The sequence below is a fragment of the Convolutriloba macropyga genome, chromosome 12, assembly GCF_964194025.1.
Source record: "Convolutriloba macropyga chromosome 12, txConMacr16.3, whole genome shotgun sequence".
Lineage (NCBI taxonomy): Eukaryota > Metazoa > Xenacoelomorpha > Acoela > Convolutidae > Convolutriloba > Convolutriloba macropyga.
This window is the reverse complement of record NC_134479.1, coordinates 31,927,270-31,949,498: the sequence shown is the minus strand read 5'-3', so window position 1 is coordinate 31,949,498 and position 22,229 is coordinate 31,927,270. Positions and strand designations below refer to the sequence as shown.

The window sequence follows — 22,229 nt, the reverse complement described above, 5'->3', positions numbered from 1 at the left end:
TCAGTTAGCTACGCAAGTTTTTCCTTTTTGTCGACTTTATTAACCCACTCGGCTAAGTGTACCTTGATGTTCATTGAAATTTATACAATTTATTGTAAATGATTGAGTAATTTTGTATTTTGGTGCTCATAATTTGTACTGTGTCTGTTATCTATAACTTTTTCAATTCAATTTTTTCAAAAAAGCTGTCATTTTTAACCAATCAGAGGAGAGTAATTAGAAATTATTGAAAAAACAACGTAAAAATGTACAAAAATCTCAACAATTTTTCAAAAAATACCCCTAATCTTAATATATGTCAACGGATATAAATAATTTTAAAACATGTCGACCGCTATAGCTAATCTTAATACATGTCAACCGCTTTAACTAATCTTAATACATTTCAACCGCTATAACTAATCTTAATACATGTCGACCGCTATAACTAATCTTAATACATTGCGGCGGCTGTAACTAATCTTAATACATGTCGGCGGCTATAACTAATCTTAATACATGTCGGCGGCTATTACTAATCTTAATACATGTCGGCGGCTATAACTAATCTTAATACATGGCGGCTATACCCAATCTTAATACATGGAGATTCTATTCCTAATCTTAATACATGGAGATTCTATTCCTAATCTTAATACATGCAACCTATCTTAATACATTAAGACCGCTATACCTAATCTTAATACATGCTAATTCATTCCCTATCTTAATACATTAGGGAGGACCCAAATCCCGAAAAATACGCTATACCCTATCTTAATACATGGGGGTCCTCACCCCCCCCCCCCCCCCCCCGGGGACTATCACTCACTCTATTACTACTAGTGTGGTCTCAGACAAATGTAAATACATATTCATTTTATCTTTTAACAATTTGTAAAAGTTTTAACCTGACGATGAACGTAAAGTCCGAAAACGTTTGTTTTAAATATCGGAAGTAATTTTAATTTGACAAATCGGTTTCTTTCACATAATTTAGATTATTAATTTGATTGTTTATAAACTATTTTTTGTGGAGGCAATAGTTTTTTGGTACAACCCGGAATAGATTTCATTCAGCCCTGAATTTCATTATCAGCTGGGTTGTTGTAGACCTCTTTTTGACAGAATCCGTGCTGATCTTTAGACAGGACATCTTTTGTAACAGCATAAAACTTTTCTTTGCCTTCCTTTGACGACTGCCGGTGTTGTTTGTTTTGTTTCTTCTTTTGGAATATGAGTTGTTCGAGATTTTTTGATGACGGTTGAGAATGTCGAAAAGGTGAAACTCTAATTTCACGCAGGGGTGAACCTTTCGCAACTCACTTACAGTGTCGGCACACTTTTGCTTACGATCTGAGAGAAAAATTTTCTCGTTATTAACCCAATACTTCTTGTTCTTCAGCTGCTTGAAGTAATTCAGGGCACCGCATCTTCTAGCGTAAGCCACATCAGATATTCGGGAACCGAATCCGTTCAAGATTACTTGAAATTCATCGATGTGACAATGAGTATTTCTGTTACACTTGTGACTGTTGATAGAGTTGCTTACAATATCGTGCCACAAAACAATGTCGTTCGCTGTCTTCAATTTTCCTCTTGTCAGCAAGTAATTGAGATCTTTGAATTCTTCTTTCCTCAGCTCCAAATTTGCGGACTTGAAACTGAGCCCTCTAATGCAATAAAGTCGTTGAGATAGATTTTGTCGTTCGCGATAGGATAGGGAATTCTTTGTGTTATCCAGACAGCTAGCTCCGATAAAGCAAACCATTCGTAGCTTGCCTCTAAAACCTCTCCCTTGAGAGTGGGGTTGCAAGGATTTAAACATATCTAATCTTTTTAATAAGTTTGTTACAACAATTAGGCTAATTGTTACTATTCTATCTTTCAGGTTTTATATAATGACCGAACGCAGAGCTGTTTTTCGTGGAGTGATTTCTCTGCTAGTATGGAGTTTGAGTGTGATATGTGATCCTGTGTTACAGTATAAAGAAGGCGATAAAGTTGAACTGTTTGTTAACAAGGTTTGTATCGAATAGATTTCGCTGGGTCGTATGAGTGAGAACCTTTGGGTTTTTTTCCATAATAAACCCCCTCCCCAGCTTAATGGTTATAACGTAATCTCCTCACATTGCCGTCTATTTCCAACTATTTTAGAGAGAAATTATATTCTGTGCATGCAGAACAGTAAATCGCGCGTATTGATTTAAAGAAACCAATGAGATTAAAACATCGCAAGCACTTTTCTGAGTCAGATTTCTGCTTACGGGTTATACGATGCTGTTGTCAGTGTCACGCGTGTGAGAAAATTGGATTGACTACATTTAGACAAATGTGGTGATCGGATACCCCTCATGACCCCTCATCATAATTGCTGTAAATCTAATGCAACTTTACAAAATACAAAAAGTGCAGATTTGAAAAAGTACCAAATGCTTTTTGAAGACGCAGAACTGGTAGTACTGCGGACTCCAATTTTCACCGTATTTGGGTTCAGTGTTTGGGCGGGCTGTTTTTATGAGTTTTTTTCAGGTGGGACCATACAACAATCCAGATGAGACGTATCATTTCTACACACTTCCTCTGTGCCAACCAGACAAAGTCAAACACAGGAGCATGTCGCTAGGAGAAGTGCTAAAAGGAGACAGACTAGCCTACTCTCAATTTGATATCAAATTTAAAAGTTAGCCTTTTCATTTATCACGTTGATGGTCATTTACAGCGTAATCTGCAAGCATGAAAGAAATCTTAGTTCTGGGTAATCATAGTATGTCAGTGAAACGATATAAAAATCAATTTTGCTCGTGAAAATGTTTTTAAGATGAATTTTACGGTCATTTTCTATCTCATTTTGACGTATTAGACGCGTCTCTGCAGTTTACGGAAAGTTTTTGGCGGCAATTAGTTTTATTGCGGTTTTTTCGATGATTTGATTTGACTGCGATACTGTTTTCTGAAAAAAATAAGTCAACTTTGTGCCTATTTCTGATTCTGATTTGGGCCTCTTTTGTGACGGTTATCACTGTCAAATTTAGTATTTTTTGTTTCAAGAGACTACTTAAGCAAAAACAACAGCCCAGTAATTTGAGAGAAGAATAAAGATAAGAAAATATTGTTTTGCTTTTTTTCATTTTGACGGAAGGTACGGATCTTTTCAGATAGAACGTCTTCCAACATTAATTTTTGTTTTTGTCATGCCGCCTTGTTTTTTATTTGAAATATTGGACAATCCTGTAATCCTTTCAATAAGATTGTTTAATTGCTCTCGAGTGAGGTTTGAAGCAATTATTGTAAAGGTGTTGGTCTTTTTATGCAAAATTCTTGCGTGACCGTTTTGACTTTTCGAGTGAATTTTGCGCCCTTGACTTATTGCGTTTTGAGCGGTCTAAATTTCTCTATCACTGAACATTTCAAGCAGCTGAAATCAATTGGCGGGAGTTCACTGCTAAAAGTCAAATGAAAAGCGCCAAAATTGGTACCATTTTAACTTTAATTTTTTAAAGTGTTTATAGTGGTATATAACTTCTAACCTCGAATGAAATCTGAAGCCATCCTTAGTAAATTTAGTTAACCCCTGTCCCGACTGAAGCATACTGCAATAGATTTGCTTAAATTTTAAAGTAAAGTGAGAAAATGGTGTTTGAACAATGTTCTTGTTTTTTGTTTAGTCAATAAAAATTCTTTGAATTGTGTCAGGACGTGTCCTGTTAGGTTTTTTAATTTGTCTTCAAGATTTTTGTGAGGACCATATGACGTCATAATCGTTTCAAATTTTCTTTTTGTTCATTCGTTCGGCAATTTTAACTTGCGTGACGTCATTTTTCACTTTTAGGGGAGCGATTTTTTCATTCATTCTTGCTATTAAAATTTTTGATCACACGTGACGTACCTCACTATTAAAAGTGACTTCCTCACTCTGAAATGACTTTTCTTCAATTTAAGGAGCTAAGGTCAACTGAGCTTGTGTGTCACTCTAAATGAAGGTTTTCTAAGAGCAGCTAATAGAAGCAGCAATAAGTTATACAGATTGCTAATCAAAATATTACATCTCCACATTTATTATCGAATAATTTTTTGTCGGTATTTTTTATTATCGTTTCAGACGATCCATTACAGCTCTTTTCGGGTAATCTGACAGCTATGTTCTCTTTCTCATTCAAAAAGTAAGATGCTTTTATTTTGTTTTATGCAAAATTTCGTATGGTGTGATCCAGTCAAATGCTTCCGGTTTTGCTTCCGGACAGCTTACGTATATACTTTTTAAAGATCCGTTCGCAAATTTTGGTCAACGAGAAGTCAACCTAGAGTAGTGTTTAGTTAGTATTCTTGTCAGGCTGGAGAAAAGGAGTGGATAGCGAGTTGTGTGAGGAAACAATTTTTTCAAACTGCTTTGCAAGCGGAGTGCAAGAACAGTGTTCGAACAAATTTTCATTTTGCGGGAGTAAGTTTTTTTTTCACTTTCCGCAATTTCACTTGTTTTCGCTGATTCTTATCTCTTTCATGAACCTTTTTAGGTGACCCATGCTCAATTGTTCCAGTTTTAGTTGTTGAATTCATCAGAGAACAGCTAATGGTTATTTGACTTATACGCTATCTGTTCTCTAATAGTAATAACATTTTTTTATGCCCGTTGTGGTAGTTTTTTTACTGTCCTGTCTCATTATTCATTGTCATGTCGCATTGCACAGAGAAATCTGCCTTCCTTGCCCCTATCCCCCACAAATGACGATGCACCTCGCTCCTGATTCCCCCCAACCCTGTGATCAGATATCTCACATAACGGTGTTGATGCAGAAATGTCACCGCTCCACAGTCACCTACTAATAGAATTAATACTAATTATATTATACATGTGTCCGACCGAGGACGACTTTCTGAAATTCTGCTTAGGTTATCAGCCGATTATTAACATTATTTGGGTCCCGTTCTCTCTGATCCAATTTCTCTTTCATCAATTTTGCGTCTGATATGATTGATTCTACTTTTTTGTCCTAAAGAACGAGAAAGTTGGTAAAGCTCGTTAGTTAGAGGTATAGCTCTGAAATTCATTTGAAGAGCAACTTGTAAGTTTTTACCCACCTCCACGCTCTCACCCAATAAGGCTAGCTTCGCTTCTGAAATTAAGCTGGGTACTACTAAAGCTAGTTGAGAGCAATCCGTCCTGTAGTAGGTTATGTTATTGCGTTATGTCCCAGTAGCACATCTTCGAGATGTTAAAAAGACAACTGTTTCTCATAATTATGCTCATGAAAGGTCAAAAATGACAAAAAATTTTCGAAAAACATCAAAAAATTTCAATCCAAATTTTTGTGCCAAAATTACAATTACCGACACAATTTTGCCTCAAGAACTCAAAGCCGAGTTATTTATAAAAGACCTAATTTTACGGTGACGAACCTTGAGTAAAGTTCAATTGCCAACAAGAGATGTTTTTTCTTCTGTGTTAATGTTTGTATTTGTGGTTTTTTTTAAGGTTTGTCTGTCTATGTCTGTGTCTTTCAAATTGCACCACACTTATCTCTCTAGAATGTGTTTTTTTGTTCAAACAATACAAGTAATTTTCTCCAATGTTTATAAGTTACTTTCAGATACTCCCAACGGTTTCTCTGACAGGAATGGTAGTTTTTACAACCTTGAGAGGTGTGCTGGAGCATTCTGTACAACGCACAGACTCGTAGGTTTTCAGTTCACCTAATCTGTGCTAGTTTTTTGAGAGGTATGCATTCCTATTGGAATTAAGCAAGATAGTAGTAGTAGATTTAACTAGTAGTTTTAAGTAGAATTGGTATTACTAATTTTCGTGCTTTAATTGTTGTCGTTTGTTTGAAGTGATTTTTTTCAGGAAATTGTGTATGCTATCTTGCGGCTATTATCCGGCAAGCTGCGTGCTAATTTCTCAGGTGTCCGAATCGAATGAGATATCAAAAGTCTTGGAGCTCTTGCTTTGTTAATATTAATGAATACTCGAGCGCTCTTTTTAAAATGAATTCATTGAGATAAGCGAACTGGGACGCACTACAAACAGGACATGCAAATCGAAATTTTACAAGTTCATCAATGCAGATATTTTTTAGTAGGAACCAACAGTTGGCTTTAATCTAAAGGACTAACAGTTGCAAACTTGTGGGGTGTTTTAGGTTAAAATTTTAATGTGAATAACAAATCTGCTTTGTGAGTAGACTAGAAAATTTCGATTCAAACCCAAACTCTTATGCACCATATGTAATCCCTGGAAATCAGTCCGTATAAAAGTGACGCAGATGACGTTAAACAGTCCCATTAGTGCAAAATCATGAGAAAAATTTGAAAAATTAAGAATATGGTTTTTGTCGCTCCGAAATTTTAATGCTCCTCTTGTGTTTGTTTCAGCCAACAGTGAGAATGTGGTGCTATGCGAGCGACCTCTTTCTGGCGACCAAGTCAACAGTCTAGTCAAGGCTATCGAAGAAGAGTATTACTTCGAATTCTATCTTGGTAAGAGTTTATTGGCTACATACTATGGCAGTATGCACATGCAAAAATTCTTCATCTCATATAATACACGTGAGTAAAACTATCTTGTCGTCTTATTATGAATCAATGATTTAAAAGAGTTCTTTAAAAGGCCAATCCATCCTATGATGCGTTTTTCTAACTTACAGAATGATGTGCAAGTTAAACAGCTTGAACAGGTCTATCGTGAACAGGTTTAGTCAAGCTCTCTGTGGCATTTCTGACATTAAATATCTGACTCAATATTTTCATTGGGTAGGTCAAATTTAAAACTGCTGACTGTAATGTATTCGCTGAATTTCTGCAAATGTTGCACTGCCTGAATATTGTTAGCCTTGATCCAATTTCTATTCCTGAGGGATCTATTCCCCTTTCCTATTGAAAACCTGTGGAAATTCATATCTTATGATAATGGTGTTTATAGAATTTTTGAAGAGTAATGGCCGTTGCAATCGATAAATGACGAAAGGGTGTTAAAGCATCATTTAATTATACTAATAATAGTATATACTCATAAAGAGAAAAGGAAAAATTCTCAAATTTGTTAAGTTTTAAATAAGGTTTTAACGTCAACAATACAAATAGTTTTACACAAATATAAATAGTTTGGTAAATGCGAGAATGTTACGAAATCCCCCCCCCCCCTAATCAAATTATACATTGAATGCCTTTTCAGACGACTTGCCCCTGCGTGGATTCTTGGGAGAATACGTTGAGCAGAATATTTGGCCTCACAAGCACACGTGTAAACTGAATACACACATTCGATTCCTACTCAGCTATAATTCCAACAATGTTAGTACATTTGGTTATCTTTCACATAAAGTTATCTTTGACGTTAACCCCACCCCACCACCAGTGTAAGGGAGCTGGGACCTATAGACCCCATTAACGTAAGTATATTATGGTAGTCATGAATGGCCCAAAAGTGCACGGACACGACTTGATTTTGGACACTGTTGCGATCTGTAATATTTTGAAGACAGCAATAATAAATAGATCTTATAGATCGCGCTTTAAATCAAGCTAAATAGATTTTTTGCTCTTAGTCAGGCTTGTGTCGATCATCTGATTTAAAAATTGTTTGTCGAAAAAGTTGGAGTCTTTTAGCCATTAATCGTCGCCAGTACATTCATTCTCTCAAAAGTATTTTTGCAATGAAATTGAGCGAGGTGAAAAACAAGCTCACCGTAATGTAAGATTCCAATTCGGAAAACTTCTGAACAGTTATATCAAAACGTGAAACCAATATCTATCTAATTGACACAGAATTTATAAATTTCCGAATCTATTTGTTATCAAAGCCGGCTCCCCCTCACCCCCTCTCACAACAATGCCATCAACGTCCACTTCTCTACTATAAGGGCCCACATAAAAATTTATGCAGATTATGTAGCATAGTTCTTGGATTAAAATAGCTCCTGTTTGCGTGTGCTGCGGATAGATAAACCGTTTTTGGACAACTTCCGAATATACCCCCATCCCCAGACTTAACTGAACAATTACCTGAGAAACAATTTTCAGGTAATAGCGGCGCGTGTGTCGACCGATAAACCAGTAGAGTTGAGCGAGAACACTCCAGTGAGTAGTATGCAGTTTTCCTACTCTGTGTACTGGGTGGAGACTGAGAAGACACTCAAGGACAGAGTCCAGCTCGAACAGCACAGCCGGGGTCATTTCTTCCCAAAGTCCCTAGAGGTAGATAAATTGAGGTTTAACTTCAACTAAAAATGGCTTCTATCGAACTTAAGTATTTTAAGTTTACGTATGTAATTGAAAGTCAATAGAATGCAAATAACATAGCCCTACTGCTTTAGCCCTACTGCTTTAGCCCTACTGCTGAGTTCTATATTGTTTGATGAAATAGAAAAAAAGTTTATCAAATCATTTGGCAAGGATTAAAACCAAAATGGTCTCACTTTTACACTGTTGTTAATTGCTCTTGAACGAAATTCATAGCAATTATTGTAAACGTGTCTTTTTTATGCAAAATTTTCGCTTGACAGTTTTGACTTTTCGAGTGACTTTCACGCCCTTGACTTTTTGCGTTTCGGGTGATCTAAAATTCTCTCTCAATCACAATTTCAGGCAGCTGAAATCACTTGGCAATTTAATACTAAAAGTCAAATGAAAAGTGCGCCAAAACTGGTGCCATTTTTCGCTTTAAATTTTGATAGTGGTATATGTTAACCTCTAATGTGGTTATTTGAAGCCCACTATTGAACTTCTTAGTACCATTTAAACTTCCCCTCACCCCCTCCCCCGACTGAAGCAGGCTGCAATTGATTAGAGCTCCCACTAGTCGTTCGAGAGCAGTTCTTCCGACGCTTAGTCTGTTATGTTATTCAATTGTTTTCTCAATTGTATTCAATTGTTTATCTCAATTGTTTTCCTTTGCTTTATTGGTTGTTATAACAGGCCTCAACGGTGCTTTTCGCAGCTGTTATCCGATAAGCTGCTGACTATGTTATCAAACATGAATTATCATTCTAAACAATTCTTAAAAATTCTTTGAACCCTCATGTTTATAAGGGAATCAGGAGTTTTAGGCTACTCGGCTCTTTTTTGTTTAGTCAATTTTAGGCGATGGATATCTTTTGCGGAGACATAAAAAAGTGGTACCTATAAAAATCTGTTGAAAAACTCAATCGATTGCCGAAGAGATTTTTTTCAAACTGTTCGTTTCTTGAAGAAAAATTGAAACTCGAAAAGTTTTCAAAATTTTTTATTTTTAATGTTTAATTGCTCTCAAACGAAGTTTGTAGCAATTATGTTAGTGCTGTCGGTCTTTTTTATGCAATTTTTCGCTTGACCAATTTTTCGTCTGACGCATTTGATTTTTCGCCCACCGGGCGTTAAGTGCTTTTAGAGCCTTTCAGCTCACTAGTATTCAATTATTCGATTCAAAGAATCTGTTTTGGGGACATACTTATGATGCGAAGGGCGGTTCTTAGAGATTGACCCCCCTTCTCCTACTGTTGCCACCCCATCAGCCCCCGGTGCACCCCCCCCCCCGCTGTGCTCACCTACGCCACTTCAATTAAGCTAAAGCTAGCCTCACTAAACTGTGCCTAGCTACTAACGAAGGCAACCACTCGCCGGTAGTTTTAGAGCAATTCGCCCGACGTTAGTTGGTTATGTTTACACTTTTCCTACGTACATTTTACCAGCATTTTTTGTACATTTTATTATTTGATGTTTTTCCAGTTCCCTCAAACAAATTTTGAAGCAATTATTTTAAAGGTGTGTCTTTGTTATGCAAATTTCGAATGGACCGTTTTCTTCAAGAACAATCTTTTGATTTCACTCTTTTTCAGCTTGACTTTTTGAATTTTAGAGTGATTGAAATTGCTCGCATCAGAATTTATATCTGTTGCTGAAACAAAGGCTGTTCTGAGGGACTACATGGTCCCTGTAGCTTAGTGGTTAATGTCACCGACTCTAGCCTGGAGATCGGGTCTTAGAACCTCACCCTTGTTAGAATTTTTTGGACCCATAGAAGTTTCTGTAGCCTGTACAACACTCCTAAGTTAACTCGCCTCGACAGTCGTTCGAGATCAATTCGTCCGTGCTCAGTCTTTTTGTGATTATAAATTTGATGCCATGAGTACAGAGATAATCCGCACCGAGAATATTTTGATTTCTTGAGGGAAAATCGAGGCATAAAGTTTCCACATTTTTGACCTTGTCGCCTTTTGTCTACTTTTGTGCTTAAATAGCTTTCAGATAAGAAGAATCCAGGATTTCGTGAAGCTGAGTGTAAAAGTTTTCTGACTATCAAGCAGTTTCAATAGAATAAGATCCAAGACTAAAACATTTGAGCAAAAAAAAGTAAAACAATTTTCAAAATTTACCTGTTAGAATGTTCAGAAATCAATGAAAAGTTTTTGTGCTACCTGGAGATCAGTTTCAGGGTAATTCTAGGTGTCTAAGACGGAAGAAAGTAACGACCAATTGCACACTTTCTGAGAAATCAGAATCTTTGCAAGTCATTTTTCCCCCACTTTGTGACCATGATAAATTTCTAGCCGTCAATTGTTTAAAAAATTGGTTTAACTGCATCATCAATAACGGCGCCATCTCAGATGGTTTATATTGCGTTCCTTCTTTTATTTGGTGTTTTTAGAAGCAATTTGGTCTTGCTTCGTCTACCTCTGCCGCTTTTTCAAAATATTAGGTGAAACGAATTTGACCGACTTTTTTAGTCTGTTTTTCTCCGCTGAGCGTATTCAATTGGCATATAAAAGGTATTTGCTCAGCAAATTAACATGCACAGGTTAAAATAACATAACCCCCACCCACCCACCACCACCACCCAATTTTGGGAGCAATTCGTCCAACGGTAGTCTGTTATATTTATTTTGCATTTCGAAAACGTACGGATAAATGGGCCTTTGTTTCAGATTCATTTGACTGATATTAATTGCTCTTGAGATTTTTGGCTCCACCGATTTTTCGCCGCACCCTTGACTTTTTGTCCTCAAAAACGAGATAAATAAGTAACGCTCGCATGTGACTTAGCCTTTTGGCTGACTTAGCTCTAAGTATGCGATTCTTTATGCTCTGTTTTTGAGGCATAAAATCACGGTGTGAAGGGCGTTTCTAAGAGTTTGACCCCTACTTCCTAAGAGTTTGACCCCTACACCCACCGCACTTCATGCACGCCCCCGACCTTCACCCCACCCCTCAAGCAAAAGCTAGTCTCCCTAAAGCCTTGATAGCTACTAACAAAGCTATCCCTTGACAAATCTTTTGAGGGCATTTCGCCCGACGTTTATTGGCTTTTTTATTTTGTATCAAATACGTCAAATGTTGTTAGAATCTCTTTAATTTTACTGTTTGTGGTTTTGCTTTTTGCCTTTTGTTGCTAACAGACTTTTAAAACAAAGTCTGTACGTTAATTCATGCCGTTCTAAACTAATTTCAGGCGCGTTTTAAATGTTTGGCCGGCTTTTAATGGAATATTTTGCTCATTAGTGTACGAAATTTCCTTGTGTGTGAATACGGCTTGCTCCAAATAGTTTTCCTTTTTGTGATAGTTACCTGAACTTTCAGAATATATATAGCTAATCCGTATTGATCATTGTTGGTGTAAGATTTTCTTCTCCGGTAAGTTAACCTCGAACGTAAGAGCTGCTTTTTTGAATAACCTTTTGCATGGTTTTCTAGTTACTCTTCGATATCTTTGTCTGGTGAAGGTGTCATCTGTCAAGTTCCCACGCAGGCAGAATTTCCGTTATTGTTTTGTTTCTGAATTGAAGTTTGGTTCGCTCGCATTTTTGATACAGATTTTAAAAGAAAGGGAAATCAACGGTAATTGTTTTTTTATTGGATTGTGGCATTGTTAATTGCACTGAAACGAAGTTTGTAGCAAGTATGTTAGCAATCCTGTTGGTCTTTTTATGCGACTGTTTGCTTGACCGATTTTGTCTGACCTATTTGTTTTTTGTCCTCAAGAGGAAGCGCACCGTGGGCATTAAGTGCTCTTAGAGCCTTTCAGCTCACTAGTCTCTAAGTATGCGATTCAGAAACTATTTCGGAGACTTATACTTATGGAGTGAAGGGCGGTTCTTAGAGGTTGACCCCCCCCCCCCACACACACACACACACAACCCCTCCACCCCACGTCAGACGCCCTCTGACTTTACCCACCCCCCCCCCCCCCCCCAATCACCAACCATGCACATCGTCCTGGCCTTAACGCCCCCATGCAGCCAAAAACCTCCCTCCCACCGTTGCCCCCCCCCCCACTGTTGCCCAAACCCCCCTCCCAATGCGGTTGTTAAAAATGGATGTGGTTCCGTCAATTCAGCCTCTTAGGATTTTTTGAGTAATTGCGCATTTACAAAGGCCTCTTTATCTCATTGGAGGCTTTGGACGGTAAAGAAAATGTCCAATATCACGGGCCGAAAACTTTCTAAATCACCACTGTTTAAAGTGTCTGAAAGCTGCTCATCAACACATTGGCTAATATGCACTGACGCAATAGCGATCTATTTTTGGCTATCTCTTGGATTTTTACGACTCGAAGAGGAGTGTTAGTTTTCTTGAGTCATTCTTGTACTGTTTTTAATTGCTCTCAAACAAATTTTGTTGCAATTACATTAGTTCTGTGGTCTTTCAATGAGATTTTCTGCTTCAACATTTGTGGGACTCTTAATTTTTCGCCCTCAAAGGGAAATAAGCAGGTAGAGCCCGTAAGACATTAAATAGCTGAGCAGCTCTTACAGCCTTTCGGCTTACTAGACTCCAGGTATACTATTCACCGAAACTGTTTTGGAGGCAATTTCATGGTGTCAAGGGAGGTTTTTAGAGTTTGACCTCCGCCCCCACGTCACGCCTCAAGTGCAATTTGAGTAAAGAGGCCTCAGTTTTTAATTATTTGTTTTCAAACAAAATTTGCTTTTTTGGATCTTAAACCTTTTTTTCAGTCAGTATACGGTAAATGCCTTTTATTAAATCAAGCATTGCTTCTCTCAGTTTTGGACGTTGGTTTGGAGCTTGATCTTGCTTTTTCCCTTTTTTCAAGAAAATTTTTCTAGAGAATCTGAAATGAAGCAGACATGTATGTTTGAATAAAGCTTCACAAGACATATTGGAGTCTACTGTGTTGAAAAAACTGCCTAAAATTTATACAAATCCACAGAAGTTCTACTGCTCATTCATTATTTCGGGCTTATTCCACACATCAGAGATCTGGGCGCTTTCGGAGGCTGATTGAGAGAGATTGGAATTTTTTCAAAAGCGATTATCGGAATGGTTTTTGAATGAAAACCTTGAAAGGTAGCGCAAAATTAGCTTGTTGCCTGTCAGTTTGTTCCTGAAGTACCAAGATGTACTGCTCTTTGACAAAGTGGTAAAAAGTGATTTTGATTTCAATGTTTTGATTTCATCGGACTGAGAAAGCCAATTTCTATCAACTTCGAAATTCGGGAAGACTAACTTTAGAGTCTCGAAATTTACAAAATTGATACATATTTGTTCATTTGATCTGCGCAAGCTGGAAATTATTTTTGGCAAAATGCAGCCGAACTTGAGAAAGTTGCAAAAAGAGTCAAGTTTGTAAACTCTAAGTACTCGGTTTCTTATGCGACCTTTTTCTTCTTTGCTAAATAGTGATATCCAACACAATTTTTCTATTTCGACATTTTTTGTTCGTTTTTGGCAATGTAGTTCAGTGTCTTGAATATTTGATTTCGGTTTTAACTGTTTTATTTCAGCAGTAAGGTCACTTAGAAAGATCATCAAAATTTAGTGTCTGAATTTATTTTGAGGTTTGAGTTCTTTATGCTTTTTTTACCACCTTGAAACATTTAATCAATATCGTCTACATTGTAGTCTTTAGAGCCTTTTTCTTTCTCGCGAATATGATTAATTTGCCTCTGTGATCTTTATTTGCATTTGCTTTGATTTAAAGTTTTAAAATTTGAGCCTTTATTAGCTTTTTGCAGCTTTTTAGTTTGTTGTTATTCCGTTCATTATAATGCAGTGCTGATACTTGTGGGGAATGGTAAATGTTGCACCTTATGAAATTGTTAATCGAGATTATTGCCCCTTATGTTTATGACTAATTTAATTGATATGGATTTTGAGAAATTTCTTGGAGCTATATTTTGTTTTTTGTGACTTGAGTTTTTGTTTGTCTTTTTCTGGTAAGTTTTGTAATAGATTGAATTCATTTCATCAGAAACTCACAAGGAAATTTTCTCGTTAGATCGTTCGAATTGCCAAAAAAACGAAAAGTCGAATGTATTTTGTTTTATAATCTAAATTTTTGTTTTCATTTTCTTACTATCGGTCCGTTTTAGATTGAGATTTTCAACAGTTAATAATGTCACTGATGTTGCACAGTTTTTCAAATTGTTCAGTTGTTCCTTTGAAATGCTGAGCCCGCTGTTTTTTTGAATTTTGATCTTACCTTTTGCTTTTCTTAACTTCAGCAGTTTTGTTTCCGATAATACAAAAAATTGTGGCTTCGGGAATTCAGTTATTTTTTCCGAAAACCATTGATTTTCTTCTTGGTTGGTAAACATTTAGTTCTGATTGTCTTTTTTCATGCTGTAATCATGTTTTGGCTTGCTTCAATGCTCTCATTGCTGAATTTTTTTCTTGTTGCGATAGGTGTTAAAAATCCAACAGGTGTTTAGAATCTTAGAATTAGATTGTTTTGGGGCTCTGTCTTTTGTGATCCATATTATTTGGATTGTTTGGTTTGATAGTCCTACTGCCGATCTTTTTCTATGCGATTTTTGGCTTCACTGATTTTTTGTGTCTGAACCATATGACTTTTTGTCCTCTAAGACTGGATAAACATTAAGCCCAGCTGGCATCAAGTTCTCTTAGATCCTTTCAGCTCACTAGTCTTCAAGTATGCGATTCATATCATCTGTTTTGGATACTTATAATGTTGTGAAGGGCAGTTTGTAGAAGTTACCCCCCCCCCCCCCAATGCGGTTGTTAAAAAGGGATGTGGTTCCGTAATATCAGCCTCTTAGGACTTTTTGAGTAATTGCGCATTTTTAAAGGCCTCTTTATCTCATAGGAGGCTTTAGACGGTAAAGAACATGTCCAATATCACATGGCCAATATCATTGGCGTTCTCTTGGATTTTTACGACTCGAAGAGGAGTGTTGGTTTTCTTGAGTCATTTTTGTACTATTTTTAATTGCTCTCAAATCAATTTTGTTGCAATTACATTAGTTCTGTGGTCTTTCAATGCGATTTTCTGCTGGAACAATTTTTTGTCGGACTTAATTTTTTGTCCCCAAAGGGAGATAAACAGGTAGAGCCCGGAAGACATTAAATAGCTGAGGAGCTCTTACAGCCTTTCGGCTTACCAGACTTCAGGTATGCTATTCACCGAAACTGTTTTGGAGACAAATTCATGGTGTCAAGGGAGGCTCTTAGAGTTTGACCTCCGCCCCACGTCACGCCTCAAGTGCAAATTGAGTAAAGAGGCCTCAATTTTTAGTTATTTGTTTTTAAACAAAGTTTGCTTTTTTGGATCTTAAACCTTTTTTTCAGTCAGTATACGGTAAATGCCATTTATTAAATCAAGCATTGCTTCTCTCAGTTTTGGACGTTCGTTTGGCGCTTGATCTTGCTTTTCAAGAAAATTTTTCAAGAGAATCTGAAATGGAGCAGACATGTATATTTGGTTAAAGCTTCGGAAGACATATTGGAGTCTACTGTGTTAAAAAACTGCCTAAAGTTTATACAGGTCCACAAAAATTATGCTCATTCATTATTTCGGGCTTATTGCACACAGATATCTGGGCGCCTTCAAAGGCTGATTTAAAGAGATTGGAGTTTTTCAAAAGCGATTATCGGAATGGTTTTTTGAATGAAAACATTGTTGAAAGGTGGCGCAAAATTGGCTTGTTGCCGTTCAGTTTGTTCCTGAAGTACAAAGATGTACTGCTCTTTGACAAAGTTGTAAAAACTGATTTTGATTTCAATGTTTTGATTTAATCGGACTGCGAAAGCCAATTTCTATCAACTTCGAAATTCGGGAAGACTAACTTTACAGTCTCGAAATTTATAAAATTGATACATATTTGTTAATTTGATCTGCGCAAGCTGAAAATTATTTTTGTCAAAATGCCGCCGAACTTGAGTAAGTTGCAAAAAGAGTCAAGTTTTTAAACTCTAAGTACTCGGTTTCTTATGCGACCTTTTTCTTCTTTGCTAAATAGTGATATCCAACACAATTTTTCTTTTTCGACATTTTTTGTTCGTTTTTGGCAATGTAGTTCAATGGTTTCAATGTTTGATTACGGTTTTAACTGTTTTATTTCAGCAGTAAGGTCACTTAGAAGGATCATCAAAATTTAGTGTCTGACTTTATTTTGAGGTTTGAGTTCTTTATGCTTCTTTACCACTTTGAAACATTTAATCAATATATTCTCATTGTAGTGTTTGGAGCCTTTTTATTTCTCGCGAATGTGCTTAGTTTTCCCCTGTGATCTTTATTTGCATTTGCTTTGATTTAAAGTTTTAAGATTTGAGCCTTTATTAGCTTTTTGCAGCTTTTTAGTTTAATGTTATTCCATTCATTGTAATGCAGTGCTGATATTTGTGGGGAATAGTGAATGTTGCACCTTATGAAATTGTTAATCGCATTTGTTGCCCCTTATGTTTATGAGTAAATTAATTGATATGTATTTTGAAAAATTTCTTGGAGCTAGATTTTGTTTTTTGTGACTTGATTTTTTGTTTCTTTTTCTGGTAAGTTTTGTAATAAATTGAATTCATTTCATCAATAAAACTCACAAGAAAATCTTCTCGTTAGATCGTTCGAATTGCCAAAAAACGAAAAGTCGAATGTGTTTTGTTTTGTAATTTAATTTTTTGGTTTCATTTTCCTATCGGTCCGTTTTAGATTGAGGTTTTCAACAGTTAATAACGTCACTGATGTTGCACAGTTTTTCAAATTGTTCAGTTATTCCTTTAAAATACTGAGCCCGCTGATTTTTTGAATTTTGATTGTACCTTTTGCTTTTCCTAACTTCAGCAGTTTTGTTTCCGATAATACAAAAAATTGTGGCTTCGGGAATTCACAGTTATTTTTTCCGAAATCCATTGATTTTTGGCTGGGTTGGTAACCATTTAGTTCTGATTTTCTTTTTTATGAATTCTCAATGGTGTAATCCTGTTTTGGCTTGCTTCAGTGCTCTCATTGCTGAATTTTTTTCTCGTTGCGATAGGTGTTAAAAATCCAACAGGTGTTAAGAATCTTAGAATTAGATTGTTTTGGGGCTCTGTCTTTTGTGATCCATAGTATTTGGATTGTTTGGTTTGATAGTCCTCCTGCCGGTCTTTTTCTATGCAATTTTTGGCTTGACCGATTTTTCGTGTCTGAACCATATGACTTTTTGTCCTCTAAAACTGGGTAAACATTAAGCCCAGCTGGCGTCAAGTTCTCATATCCTTTCTGCTCACTAGTCTTCAAGTATGCCATTCACATAATTTGGTTTGGATACTTAATTTGTAAAGGGCGGTTTGTAGAAGTTACCACCCCCCCCCCCCCTCCCAATGCGGTTGTTAAAAAGGATGTGGTTCCGTCAATTCAGCCTCTTAGGACTTTTTGAGTAATGGCGCATTTTTAAAGGCCTCTTTATCTCATAGGAGGCTTTAAACGGTAAAGAACATGTCCAATATCACGGGCCGAAAACATTCTAAGTCACCACTGTTTGAAGTGTCTGAAAGCTGCTCCTCAACACATTGGCTAATATGCACTGACGCAATAGCGATCTACTTTTGGCTTTCTCTTGGATTTTAACGACTCGAAGAGGAGTGTTGGCTTTCTTGAGTCATTTTTGTACCATTTTTAATTGCTCTCAAACCAATTTTTGTTGCAATTACATTAGTTCTGTGGTCTTTCAATGCGATTTTCTGCTTGAACAATACTTTGTCGGACTTTTAATTTTTCGTCCCCAAGGGGAGATAAACAGGTAGGGCCCGGAAGACATTAAATAGCTGAGGAGCTCTTACAGCCTTTCGGCTTATCAGACTCCAGGTATGCTATTCACCGAAACTGTTTTGGAGGCAATTTCATGGTGTCAAGGGAGGTTCTTAGAGTTTGACCTCCGCCACACGTCACGCCTCAAGTGCAGATTGAGTAAAGAGGCCTCAATTTTTAGTTATTTGTATTTAAACAAAGTTTGCTTTTTTTGGATCTGAAACATTTTTTTTCAGTCAGTATACGGTAAATGCCATTTATTAATTCAAGCATTGCTTCTCTCAGTTTTGGACGTTCGTTTGGCGCTTGATCTTGCTTTTTTCAAGAGAATGTGAAATGGAGAAGACATGTATGTTTGGTTAAAGCTTCAGAAGACATATTGGAGTCTACTGTGTTAAAAAACTGCCTAAAGTTTATACAGGTCCACAAAAATTATGCTCATTCATTATTTCGGGCTTATTGCACACAGATATCTGGGCGCCTTCAAAGGCTGATTTAAAGAGATTGGAGTTTTTCAAAAGCGATTATCGGAATGGTTTTTTGAATGAAAACATTGTTGAAAGGTGGCGCAAAATTGGCTTGTTGCCGTTCAGTTTGTTCCTGAAGTACAAAGATGTACTGCTCTTTGACAAAGTTGTAAAAACTGATTTTGATTTCAATGTTTTGATTTAATCGGACTGCGAAAGCCAATTTCTATCAACTTCGAAATTCGGGAAGACTTAACTTTACAGTCTCGAAATTTACAAAATTGATACATATTTGTTCATTTGATCTGCGCAAGCTGGAAATTATTTTCGACAAAATGCACCCGAACTTGAGAAAGTTGCAAAAAGAGTCAAGTTTTTAAACTCTAAGTACTCGGTTTCTTATGCGACCTTTTTCTTCTTTGCTAAATAGTGATATCCAACACAATTTTTCTATTTCGATATTTTTTGTTCGTTTTTGGCAATGTAGTTCAATGTCTTGAATATTTGATTTCGGTTTTAACTGTTTTATTTCAGCAGTAAGGTCACTTAGAAAGATCATCAAAATTTAGTGTCTGAATTTATTTTGAGGTCTTTATGCTTTTTTTACCACCTTGAAACATTTAATCAATATCGTCTACATTGTAGTCTTTAGAGCCTTTTTCTTTCTCGCGAATATGATTAATTTGCCTCTGTGATCTTTATTTGCATTTGCTTTGATTTAAAGTTTTAAGATTTGAGCCTTTATTAGCTTTTTGCAGCTTTTTAGTTTGTTGTTATTCCGTTCATTGTAATGCAGTGCTGATACTTGTGGGGAATAGTAAATGTTGCACCTTATGAAATTGTTAATCGCAATTGTTGCCCATTATGTTTATGTCTAATTTAATTGATATGGATTTTGAGAAATTTCTTGGAGCTAGATTTTGTTTTTTGTGACTTGATTTTTTGTTTCTTTTTCTGTTAAGTTTTGTAATAAATTGAATTCATTTCATCAATGAAACTCACAAGGAAATCTTCTCGTTAGATTGTTCGAATTGCCAAAAAACGACAAGTCGATTGTATTTTGTTTTGTAATTTTTGGTCTCATTTTCCTATCGGTCCGTTTTAGATTGAGGTTTTCAACAGTTAATAATGTCACTGATGTTGCTCAGTTTTTCAAATTGTTCAGTTATTCCCTTAAAATACTGAGCCCGCTGATTTTTTGAATTTTGAACTTACCTTTTGCTTTTCTTAACTTCAGAAGTTTTGTTTCCGATAATACAAAAATTTGTGGCTTCGGGAATTCACAGTATTTTTTCCGAAATCCATTGATTTTCGGCTGGGTTGGTAACCATTTAGTTCTGATTGTCTTTTTTTATGAATTCTCAATGGTGTAATCCTGTTTTGGCTTGCTTCAATGCTCTCATTGCTGAATTTTTTTCTTGTTGCGATAGGTGTTAAAAATCCAACAGGTGTTAGGAATCTTAGAATTAGATTGTATTGGGGCTCTGTCTTTTGTGATCCATAGTATTTGGATTGTTTGGTTTGATAGTCCTCCTGCCGGTCTTTTTCTATGCAATTTTTGGCTTGACCGATTTTTGACCCTTATGTTTATGTCTAATTTAATTGATATGGATTTTGAGAAATTTCTTGGAGCTAGATTTTGTTTTTTGTGACTTGATTTTTTGTTTCTTTTTCTGTTAAGTTTTGTAATAAATTGAATTCTTTTCATCAATGAAACTCACAAGGAAATCTTCTCGTTAGATCGTTCGAATTGCCAAAAAACGACAAGTCGAATGTATTTTGTTTTGCAATCTAATTTTTTGGTTTCATTTTTTTTTCTTATCGGTCCGTTTTAGATTGAGGTTTTCAACAGTTAATAATGTCACTGATGTTGCACAGTTTTTCAAATTGTTCAGTTATTCCCTTAAAATACTGAGCCCGCTGATTTTTTGAATTTTGATCTTACCTTTTGCTTTTCTTAACTTCAGAAGTTTTGTTTCCGATAATACAAAAATTTGTGGCTCCGGGAATTCAGTTATTTTTTCCGAAATCCATTGATTTTCGGCTGGGTTGGTAACCATTTAGTTCTGATTGTCTTTTTTTATGAATTCTCAATGGTGTAATCCTGTTTTGGCTTGGTTCAATGATCTCATCGCCGAAACTTTTTCTCGTTGCGTTAGGTGTTAAAAATCCAACAGGTGTTAAGATTCTTAGAATTAGATTGTATTGGGGCTCTGTCTTTTGTGATCCATAGTATTTGGATTGTTTGGTTTGATAGTCCTCCTGCCGGTCTTTTTCTATGCAATCTTTGGCTTTTTGGCGATTTTTCGTGTCTGAACCATATGACTTTTTGTCCTCTAAAACTGGGTAAACATTAAGCCCAGCTGGCAGCAAGTTCTCTTAGATCCTTTCAGCTCACTAGTCTTCAAAGTATGCGATTCACATAATTTGTTTTGGATACTTAATGTTGTGAAGGGCGGTTCGTAGAAGTTACCCCCCCCCCCCCCACTTATATCAGCCCTCTCTCACTTCACACCAATACCCACCCATGTACATTGTTCAGGCCGTAAGGGCCCCGTGCAGCCAAAAAGCGCCCTCCCACAGGTGCCCCCCCCCCCGGTGCATCCCCCGCTGCACTTACCTCACGCCCCTTCAATTAAGCTAAAGCTAGCCTCAATAAACCGTGGCTAGCTACCGACGAATCCAACCGCTCGCCGGTTGTTTGAGAGCAATTCGCCCGACGTTAGTCGGGTATGTTTGTTTTATTAATTTGGCTGGACAAGAACCAAACTATTATACCAATAAAAGTCTCGCTATTCAAAGTTTTTGTTGATCATTTTTCATATTTGTTTCTTTTTGTCAAAAGTTTGTTCTGTGTGCAAGTTTTTAGCTCTTTTTACGTCGCTTGGAATAGCTGTTTCTTGTGTCAGTTCTTAACTTCAAGTTGTTCGTTAATTCTGACAAATGTACTGAGTTTCTTAGTTTTACTGTTAGAACGTGCCGTCAATTGTTTTCTCTTCTGAGCAATTTTTAAGATAAATAGTTGTGATCAAACATGACTTGCCTTACTCAAGAATTGACTCTCTGCTCTTTTATTAGATTTCAAGTATTGGTAGTTTTATTCCTTGCAAACTTTAATGTTTCAATTTTGATTTCAAATTAAGTATGGGTGAAAATCAACTTAATTTTTTTTGGGTTAAATTTTTTATTTCGCCCCAAATATAGGACAAACTTCCGGCTCAGGTTTTGGTTTAAACAACTTTAATAACAACAGTTAGATTATGCTGCGCTGGGGTTGGTTGCACTTTCCTCAGTTTCTCACCTTTTTGGGTTATTCTTAATTAAATTGCCGCGAATTTGTCGAGTATTTATTGGTTCATTGAGACAACTTTGCGTCTCTGATATATTACTAAAAGCAACCCAAAAACTGTTTCAGGTTCACTGGTTAAGTGTGATCAACTCGACTGTTCTGGTGTTGCTGCTCATTGGATTTGTCTTCATCATTCTGGTCAGTGTAATTGAGTATCCCAATTTGGTTAATAATCTTTGATGCCAATTTATTTAATAACGAATCTGTTCTTGAGGTAATATGATTTACTGTAATTTGCTGTATGCTTTTGTAAATAGATTCACCTACTTCGTTTGAAACATAACTTGTAATCCATCGGCAAAGATCTCTTGGTCAGTTGAAGAAATTTGAGACCCGGAAATTGTACGCTTTTGTACTTACAACACTACCCGATAAGGCTTTGTAATTAATCTGTTATAAAAATGTGAATGAAAGCAGGCACGTAAATTGGGTAGCATTCTGAGTCCACTCTTAGAATAGGCTGAGAATGTTCATGTCTATG

General features: G+C 36.4%; 1 protein-coding gene across 1 annotated transcript in view; it reads left to right on the top strand.

The window, feature by feature from the left end:
• Positions 1-1,874: 1,874 nt before the first annotated feature.
• Positions 1,875-22,229, top strand: part of LOC142351134 (transmembrane 9 superfamily member 1-like) — a 32,936-nt gene continuing 12,581 nt past the window's right edge. Inside the window, exons 1-6 of the mRNA XM_075403230.1 lie at positions 1,875-2,003; positions 2,512-2,662; positions 6,349-6,453; positions 7,148-7,266; positions 7,996-8,169; positions 21,815-21,886. Of these exons, the coding sequence (XP_075259345.1) occupies positions 1,881-2,003; positions 2,512-2,662; positions 6,349-6,453; positions 7,148-7,266; positions 7,996-8,169; positions 21,815-21,886 (744 nt within the window). The 5' untranslated portion in view covers positions 1,875-1,880. The remainder of the gene's footprint in view (positions 2,004-2,511; positions 2,663-6,348; positions 6,454-7,147; positions 7,267-7,995; positions 8,170-21,814; positions 21,887-22,229) is intronic.